The 9,487-nt window shown below is 48.1% G+C and overlaps 1 protein-coding gene across 1 annotated transcript; it reads right to left on the bottom strand.

The window, feature by feature from the left end:
• Nucleotides 1-5,786: 5,786 nt before the first annotated feature.
• MID1IP1 (MID1 interacting protein 1) lies at nucleotides 5,787-8,232 on the bottom strand. Its single transcript, XM_032883152.1, has 2 exons — nucleotides 7,952-8,232; nucleotides 5,787-7,679 (listed from the first exon to the last, which is right to left on the bottom strand). The coding sequence occupies exon 2, from the start codon at nucleotides 7,409-7,411 to the stop codon at nucleotides 6,860-6,862; it is 552 nt and encodes a 183-aa protein (XP_032739043.1). The 5' UTR covers nucleotides 7,412-7,679; nucleotides 7,952-8,232; the 3' UTR covers nucleotides 5,787-6,859.
• Nucleotides 8,233-9,487: the final 1,255 nt, after the last annotated feature.

Below are 9,487 nucleotides of genomic sequence, written 5' to 3'. Positions count from 1 at the left end.
TAAATAAAATCTTAAAAACCCGTAATGACCCCCCCGCACTGGCCTCTTTTTTGGTCCCCCACTCCTTCTGGATTGAAATCAGGCCAACCCTGAGTTGGCGAACAACAGTTTCACGAGATGCTAGGGAGGGACCGTGGCCCATGCTCAGAGGACGGGTAGTTCGTGGCTGGAATCAGGGTCCACTCAACCATTCTGCACGGACAAAAATGATAATTTCATATGCTTCAACCTAGCATCTGCTGTTTCTCTAGTCAGAGAAAAAGGTACCAACCCGCTATCGAAAGAGAAGGATTACTTTGGCGCTCCTCAGGTTTCCAATGGGTGGGAGTGTCCCGAAACACACCGCCTTTCTCCATCACGGCCCTTATCACGCCAACCCAGGGGTGACATCTGGTCAATTCGGAAACATGAAATTCGGCAGTGGCTCATCTTGGCACCTCCCTTTTTCTCCTTGAGGCTAAACTGGCCCCAGCTCTCAAAACCACTGGTTGGAAAGGGCTGCTGGTGTGAAGATTCCACCCAGCCCCCAACACTTGGGTAAAACATCTAAATTTCTGGCACTTTCCCTCCAAACATTCAAACTATGGAGGAACTGTCGGCAAGTACTTATCACAACAGAAGCTAAATTATACCCTCCAAGCACCGATGAGTTACAATGTCAATTAGATGTCACAGAATACTACACCTTGTTTTGAATGACCGAAACACAGCAACTACACTCCTCGCATTCTACACATAGCTAGGCTGCTACCCTACGCACCCGTGCTCTTTCACAACGCACGCCCATTAACAACATAGCAGGGCTTAAAATTAACATCACATTGTGAAAAACCGGAAAATTTAAAATACCTTGGTCGGACCCAACAATGCAGTACTTTCGTTTTCATCTTTGACCACCAAACAGGAAATCTCCTCAATTAGATGTCTGCTCAGAAGAAGAAGGAAAAAAAAAAGCCATTATCCAAGGACACAGCAAGTTCTGTCAGGTATTTCAACATGGTGGAAGAGTAGTCGGGTTTTAATTGGCCCTATTGAGCTCACCCACAAGCTACAACATTCTTTACCTCAGCAGTGTGGTATTCAAAAGTTAAAAAAAAAAAAAACTACAAAGGTAGTTCCTACCTTTGAAAACATCAAACGAAACATGTTCGGTTTCATCCTGTTAACTGAATGCTCGTTGATAAAAGTGCACATATCAACACTAGTAAGACTGGTATTCAAAAGTAAAAGAAGAGTCCTGAAAATGCCCCACCCCCAGCATTGTTTATTTAGCTAAAATAAAGAACTGGGCTCTGTGTTTTGCTAGTATTTTCTCAGTCTCATCTACTGTGTTGGAAAGCACTTTCTCTAGACAGCTCAAGGTCAGAAACTTACCTTCAATAACCCTGGTCTCAACTAAATGATAAAAAAGTTTCTCCAATCAAAATTCTTCCCAGTTCGGGGTTATTGAAGTGGGCCACACTGGCAGATAGATTTTACCACTGCTAGGCAAAGCATTCTGAAACAATAGACAAAGAAGTAATACAATAGAAGAAAAATCATGGGAAGTTACCAAAAAAAGAAAAAAAACGCAAAACAAAAACATTCCTCTTAATATAGAGAATGCCAAAACAGGAAGGACTGATGAGACAGTTGTGGTTTTAGCTGGCCTTGTTTACACAGATGCACACAACTATTAGTTTTGTGCTTTAACTTGACCAAGACTTTTGACACTAACAAGAAAACAACAAACTCAGTCATTAACAACAACGACAACAAATAGATGAGAGAAGATTTGAGATGGCAAATGCTGCACGGTTTTACGGAAGGCATATCTGTTTGGGTATTTGCTATAATGACCTCCATTCAGGCTCTGAATGCAAGCAGCTGGAAAAACTCTGTGTACAGATGTGGTTTTCCTTCTCCTTAACCAATATTTCATTAATTAAATAACATTCTTTCTGTGGAGCTGGGAGGATCCTGAGGAATGTGGGAAACACAAAGGAAAATGCTAGAATCCTCATTTGCCAATGCTGGAAGAGATCTTAAGGCTTGAGCTGCTTTTACCTCTTATTTCCTTTCTGCAGGCTTTCAAACCCTTTGTCCATCCTGAAAGCCAGAGGGGACCTTCTGTCTCACTCCATTCCCTCATCTTCCTCCCCAAGCTCCATCCTCTGGACAAGACAGTTTGCTTCTAAGCCCTGCCCACCATCCAAGCATGTCCACCACCGGGAGAATAAACTCAGGGTCAATGTCTGTGAAGTCCCCGGAAGAGGGTCAGGGCCATTTGGACAAGGAACTCTGGTGATTCAGGTACCCAAGTGTGATCTAGAAGTAGGGGCACAAACTCTGGGCATTCCCTTGGCTCTGAGACCTCCTTGCCCCAGGGGAGTCACAAGGCCTTACAGGAATCATGGGGGCCATGGAAAGTTGGGGACCCAGGAAAGGAGCCCTTATTGCATGAGGCAAATGATGGTATTGACTTCCAGAAAAAGAAACGGTTATTGGTAATAGACTATCATTATGTCCACCACTTACCAGAAAGTTCTACACAGTTCCAAATGAACTGAAGATGTAATAAAGTGTTTAGAGGAACTCAAGAACACCCTTCAAATTTCCCTGAGTTACTAAAAAAAAAAAAAAAAAAAAAAAAAGATGGATCTGACCTTAAAAAAAAAAAAACCTTTACATTTAAATTATCTTGCTAATTAGAGCAATTTAGCCTTGATCAGAAGCTACATAAAGCTTGAAATTTTATTTTGTTTTATTTTATTTTTAAGCTTGAGATTTTACAAAGACTAATAATTAATTTTAAGAGATCAATCCAATAGTCCACATGTTTAAAGTTTTCATGAGCTTCTGGTCCAGATTTTTTTTTTAATCTGTTGGGAATAAAAATCCCTTCTAAAATTTTAGAGAAAACATCCCCTCTGTCATTATTTCATTCAAAACTCTTACAAATAAATCAAACAAGGATACAGTGATTGGTATCAATGTACTAGACGTCCCATAAAAAGATAGTTACCTTTTAAAAAAAGGTATACTCTGCAAGATTTGAGGCCTCAGTCCACCAGAACTGTGTCCAATTTGCAACGAGAACCAGAGACTAAGGGGAGAAGGCCGGGGGAGGCGAAGGGGAGACACGATTTCCCCAGTGAGTTTTGTTCGTCAACTACAAATAAGGGGAATCTATGGGGCATATGCAAACGACAATAACTTTCATTAAAAAAAAAATGTTAACTGTAAGCTAGTTTTCAAGTAGGTCCAAACGATAACAATCCCAGCTGCTTTCTAACAATTGAGTTCAGGTTCAGAGAAAGAGTAAATGAGGCCAGACCACTAAGGAACGCTGTGTAAATGTACAACATGAAAAACCCCATGTGAGCAAAGCAGAAAGCTGTTTTTTAGAGGCAAAAGCAGGCCTTCTCAAAAGCTTCGGCGTGCAGTTTTGATGTAGAAAATCGCATCAGATGTAAATATCTGGAGGGTAATCAATTCCATTCTAAGCTGTTCCGTTTTGCCTGGTTCATCTAGCTGTGCCTTCCCTTTGGTCACAGGCCGCAATGGAGATGGGCACCATCAAGCAGCCTTGAGCTCTTTGAGGGACGTGCCACTCAGTCTTTGCAACTTTTAAAATCTGTTGAGTACTTTGAGCTTCCTCAGGAGAGACCTTCTGAAAATAAAGTGGCTCATCCCTTTATCTACCGATTTTAAGCCAAATTTTAAATAGCATGGGAAGTTTGACTGGGTCAGTCTGAAAAGTCTACACAGTTCCAAATGAACTGGAGATGTAATAAAGTGTTTAGAGGAACTCAAGAACAGCCTTCAAATTTCCCTGAGTTACTAAAAAAAAAAAAAAAATCGGACCCGACATTGAAAGAAAAACTAAATTACTTTAAGTTTAAATTATCTGACTAATTAAAGCAATGTAACCTCGATCAGAAACTACATAAAGCTTGACATTTTATTTTATTTTTAAGCTTGAAAATTTTAAGACTAATAATTAATTTTAAGAGACCAATCCAAGAGTCCACATGTTTAAAGTTTTCGTGATTTGACCTTGTTTTGTCTCATAAACTGATCTTGAATAAAACAGTAGTTACTATCTGTGGGCTAGTACTTTTGGGGGCTGGGAAACCCCATGGTTCATTAAAAAAAAAATCCAATGCTCTTTAACAGCGCTTGTTATTACTCCTAGGTCAGAATCACTATTTGCATAATAAAAATACCCCTATGTGAAGGAATGGTTTCCCATATGCAGTTCAAATGGGTAGCTATGTACAGTTTAAGTCTTGCTATCTGTATTCTATATAACACCACACCCTGAAAACAACTTGCAGTTAGCATATCCTAAAATTTCTGCAAATTGTCTGCCCAAATTATGACTTTTTGCTTTAAGTTCAGGTTTCTCTCTCTGGACTTTGAGAAGGGAAATAGGTGAGCTGCTGTTTCAAGTAGTAACTGAGATTATGCATTCCGTGCCTCAAGTACATATTCCTGGAGAGAGACAAGGGGGTCAACAGAGACATGAACCAACATTTAGAGCAAGATAGAAATCTGTAAGGTCCCTTTCCGGTAGTGCCTGAAAGAACTCGGAAGAGTCATTCTATGTGTGTCAGCTCATGTAATCCTCACTGCAACTGCACGAAGAAAGCCCTGTAGTGATTATGCCTAATTTCAAGTGTGGCAGTGAGCGTGGATGGTCGAATATTCTAGTAATAAGTTGTAACAAGAGGATTCGAACACACCACTTTCTGGCTCCAAAGTCTTGGTGTTTCTTTCCACCGCGTGGCTTCTGCAGTCTCCTTTGTTGTTTGCACTTTGGATATTTTAGAGGGCTCTATACCTTACTTTCGATGCTGTTCCCTTATCTTTCTGTATTAATGATTAACTTTTTCTGGCAAAGGCAAGCACCCCAGTCCTGACACTTCCCCATTTTTTTCACTGCTGCTAAAAGCTGATAATAGACTTCAGCTGCCCACACCACAAAAAGCACTTGGCTTTTTATTTATTTATTTTTCGGACTGCAAAATTCTATGCATTTTAAATTCAAGCTCTAGGAGCTTAGAGATGCCACATGACTTCAATGAAGTCATGATGCCTCATGAAAAACTGAAGTTGATCCAACACTACTTCCCCCTAAACAAATAATGAAAGAAAATGCAGAGCACCCTCGCAGGAAAGCATCATAGTGGCCATCTGAGAAGTGTTCCCCAGGGCCCAGCGGCAGTTTGGCTCCAATCTACTGTCCACAATTGCACGCCCGCTCATCGAAAACCTGGAAGCATTGCTGGGCATCGCTTACCAAAACTTAGCTCTTGCCTGGGAAGCAGGGAAAGAGGCCCCGGCACACGTTACAGAATACGGTTTCAGTTATCTCCTAAGAGTCCCCTGAGAGTCTCATGAAGTAAAGACCTGTGAGATGTGTGCACTGGTATTAGCTGGTGTTTACAGATTTTTCACTTCTCGGTAGCTAAGTGAAATTTCCGCATCTAAAATGAGTTTTTCTGCCTCAAAACACACTTCACTGTGGGCTTGGGCTTCTTAAAAAGCCCAAAATGTTCATCAAGCTCTGCAAAAAGCGGGCCAAGGGACTTGAAAAATATAGCTGCCTCCCCAGATAACCTTGGGTATCTGAATTTTTGTTGAGGTGTCTGGGCCTCCAGGGGATGGACTCAAATAAAAAGCTTGGCAGTGAATCTCGTTGGTAGCTACATCCCAAACAAAACCGGGTCCTTACAGAGACGATTAACCGAATAACCACCACTTTGAAATACCAGAGAGAAAATAACATTTTCTTTGGCTAAAAAAAAAAAAATAATAAAAAGCAATTGAATTTATTTTTATTTTACTTAGCTAGGCCATTCATGGACAGATTTAAAAGCAACAAAATTTTGCTGAGTTTCGTTAACACATGTGCCTTTTTAATTTTAGAATATAGTCTACATCTGGATTAAAAAAAGTTTTAAATAAATTTAAGACATATGACAACAGTGGAACCCTTCATCATTCTATGTACACCACGGATAGAATGTCAGTTGGTTCCATTTCGGATAAGTCCACTTTCTCATAATAACATTATTATTTTCACTGGCTGAGTGGCAAGCTTCGTAACGGGCTGGCACAGTGCCAGCTTCCACACACTGGGGTGGGGGCGGGGAGGGCGTGAAAGGGCTTGGGGGTAGGGGTGCCACAGGACAACTATACAGTGTAACAGAAAATCATTAATCTCGTAGTACCGGTTACCGATAGACAGTGCTGTTTGTGCGCTTATCACAATGGAATCGACGAAGTTTCAGAGCAAGGAGGAGATTGGAAATACTTGAAGACAGGGCCACTGTTACAAAAAGTAGTGCAAACAGGAAAACTGATGCAATCCTAGCAACGCTGCGGCCTCCACCAGCCCAACGGCAGGGCGGTAGGAGGCTGCGCGCCCCGCCTTCCCCTGCGCCCAGCTCCGGGCACCACTCCCAAGTGTGGCAACCCAGCGCCGCGCCCCAGCATGGCCCCTTCTCAACTCATCTCCTCCAGAAAGAACAGAAAAGAAACTCCAAGGAAGGCACAGGCTGAATGCAGGGCGTCAGCCCAGCCCCATTCCCAGCAACTTAGAACACAGCGCCCCCCTACCACCATTACGGGAGAGGGGGAGGGGGGCCCAACCTTAACTCCCGCCACCACTTTCCTCTTCTCTTCGCAGAGGAGGCCCCTTCCTCCAGGCAGCCCCGCTGAGTCCCCTGCACGTACGTAGCCACCCCCCACCTCGCAACTTTGCAGTCCGCCCATCGCCCCATCGCGCCCTACAGCCAGAAAGAAAACAGCTTTGAGGAAAGGGTGAGAGATGGGGCCAGGAAGGGTGCTGGGCATCCGCGGGCGTCCCGCCTCAGTGGCCCCAATTGCTGAAGCCAATCTCCTGCTTGTATCTGTTGGTGAGGATGTTGGCTTTACGCGTGAGTTTGGAGAGCACAGTGTGCAGCCCGCGCAGGTGGTAGTGGAACTGCTGTTCCAGGTCCTCCTCGCCGGCTTCCGCGCCCTCTAGGTGGCTCAGGTCCACCAGGATGTCCTTGGACTTCCAGGCGTTGCCCTCCTCGCTCCCCGCCGGCGGCGGCGGCTGGTGCAGGACCCCCCACTCGATGTCGTTGCGGATGGACTTGAGCAGCATATAGTGGCTATACATGTCCCGGGAGGGCGCGAAAAAGCTGCTGTTGGCGCTGCCCGGGCCGGGGGCCGGGGGCGTGCGCTCCTCCAGGCAGCCTCCACTGCCGCCCACCTCCACGCCGACGTCGTTGTCCAGCCCGGGCTCGGCCAGGGGCACGTCGCGCAGCAGGCTGGGCACCATCACCGTTTGGTCCATGTTGTTCACCGCGCCGATGAAGCGGTTCATGGCGTTAAAGAGCGAGTGCTTCTGGTTGTAGGTGTCGCAGATCTGCATCATGGTGGCCGCGCGGGCGCCGGGGCACAGGGACGCAGAGGCACGGGGTGGCCGGCCGGGGCGACGGGCTGCCTGCCCTCACGCGCTCTCCGAGGCCCGCGCCGGGGGCCTGCCTAGAGCCGGTGCGCCGGGATTCCCGGCTCCTGCTCCGCCCTCTCCAACTCTCGTCTCCCTCGCAGCCGGGCCCTGCGGGACTCGCAGCAGCTTGGAGCTTGGGCGCCCGGAAGCTCGCGATGGCGGCGCGTGGTCCGCAGGTCGAGCCCTGGCCTGGCTGGGGAACGGGAACGAAAGAGATTACCCACCCTGCGAGGGTGCCCGGAGGCCCCGCCCGCGCACAGCGCCCTCCCCGGGGCCGGCTCGCCCGGGACGGAGCCCCGCGGGTTCCAGCAACCCAGCGCTCCCCCCGCAGCCCCGCGGTACCCCCTCCTCGCCCGACGAGGCCGCGGAGAGAAGGAAGGGGTGCTTCCCACCCCCGTCCCCCTCGGTAAAGGCTGAGTCCCAGCATCTACAGTGAGCGGGCAGAGATGGGGCGGGGGCACCCACCTACTGCTGTGGCTCAAGATCCCCTGCCGCTGAGTATCTCAGCGTTCCCGCTGCTGGCGGCTGCTGCCTGCGGGCGCTGCTGCGGTCAGTGGCCGGACTGTGACTGCGGGCGGCTGTGGTGGCGTTGGCCCCCTACCCATCCCAGGTGCTCAATTTATAGAGCCCCGGAAAGGTGTCGCCGGCGCTCAAGGGCCACCCCTGGTGTCTCCACCTCCCGCCTCCCCGGCAGCGCCAAGATAAAAGGCCCGGGCCAGGATGACCGCGAGTAACACTCTCCTGGTCCCTTCTACAGCGAGGGCGGGGCGCGCCGGGCCAGCTCCGCCTCTCGCCTGATACCCGGGCGGAGGGAGGGCGCCTTGGCCTGGCCGGGCTGGGCAGGGGGGAGGAGGGATGGAGCAGCCGCACCCCGCCAGCCGGGAGAGCAGAGCAGGCCAGTTGGGGGAGGGCGGGACACCGAGCGGGGAAAGATGCTGGCGTCCGGACCCGCCAGAAGGAGGGCAGGCGTGCTGGTTCGGGTGGGCCTGGCACACGCTCCCGGAGTGGGATGACCGAAATGCACCCTGGTTGCAAACGGAGCCCCCAACCCTGAATCGATAGTGTACGCTGCCAAGAAACTTCGATCCTGGTTTATTATTAGCCGTCGGGGGCGGGGGGGGGGGGCGGGAAAGGGACCAGCAGCAGCCGCAACTCCATCTCAGGGCTCTTACGTAAGAAGGGTGGCTGGTCATGTCTGGTGCACGTGGACGCGTGGTGTTCCCACCGTGGCCCTGGCCTTGGCCAGCTGCTGGGGGAGGGGAGCCTCGGAGCCTTTTGCCTAGGTCCAGGCCGGGTCTTTCCCAATCTTTTCTGTAACAGCTGTTGCCAGGGATGAAGAGCAACCCACAGTCAGATCTGCACATTTCCCCCAAGAGAACAGTAGTGCCAATGGGGAGAAGTAGCCAAATTCCTCACTTTTGTCCAAGTTCTGCTACTCAGAGATGCTGGGGAGCCCTGGCCATGTGGCCTTTTGGCTGCCAAAGGGCCAGGAGAGGGTGATGGTAGTTAAGCCTGGTGTTGGGTATCTTTCATCATTTAACAGAAAAGCTGGGAGGCATACAGCTTTATATATATATATATATGGGTGGGGGTGTGGAGTTTGAAATGTTACTTTCCAAAGATAGTTCTTAAAACACAGGGTCATTGAATAGGGCCAAAGCCATGTACTGAATCTTTGAATTTAATTTTTAAGAGCATTGCACCTTAAATTTCACTTTGGGACTCCAGACCACAGCCCATTTTCATTTATTTTTGTTTCACCATCTCACTTCCCTTGTCCTGTCCTTCACTGGCCCCTCTTCTCCAATAGTCCTACAGATAACAAGAATCAAGTTTCTAATTTTATTTTATGTTTTTTAAAAAAATTATTTATTTGACAAAGAGACAGGTAGAAAGGGAACACAAGCAGAGGGAGTGGGAGAGGGAGAAGCAGTTCCCCGCTGAGCAGGGAGTCCCATGTGGGGCTCCATCCCAGGACCCTGGGATCATGACCTGAGCAGA

The sequence above is a fragment of the Lontra canadensis genome, unplaced genomic scaffold, assembly GCF_010015895.1.
Source record: "Lontra canadensis isolate GAN:19392208 unplaced genomic scaffold, GSC_riverotter_1.0 scaffold86, whole genome shotgun sequence".
Taxonomy (NCBI): domain Eukaryota; kingdom Metazoa; phylum Chordata; class Mammalia; order Carnivora; family Mustelidae; genus Lontra; species Lontra canadensis.
Note: the sequence above shows the minus strand (reverse complement) of the source record. Positions and strands in the feature narration are given on the sequence as shown.

What these genes read in the sequence shown, in the direction of transcription:
- MID1IP1 (XM_032883152.1), bottom strand. Translation starts at nt 7,411, where the DNA reads ATGATGCAGATCTGCGACACCTACAACCAGAAGCACTCGCTCTTTAAC.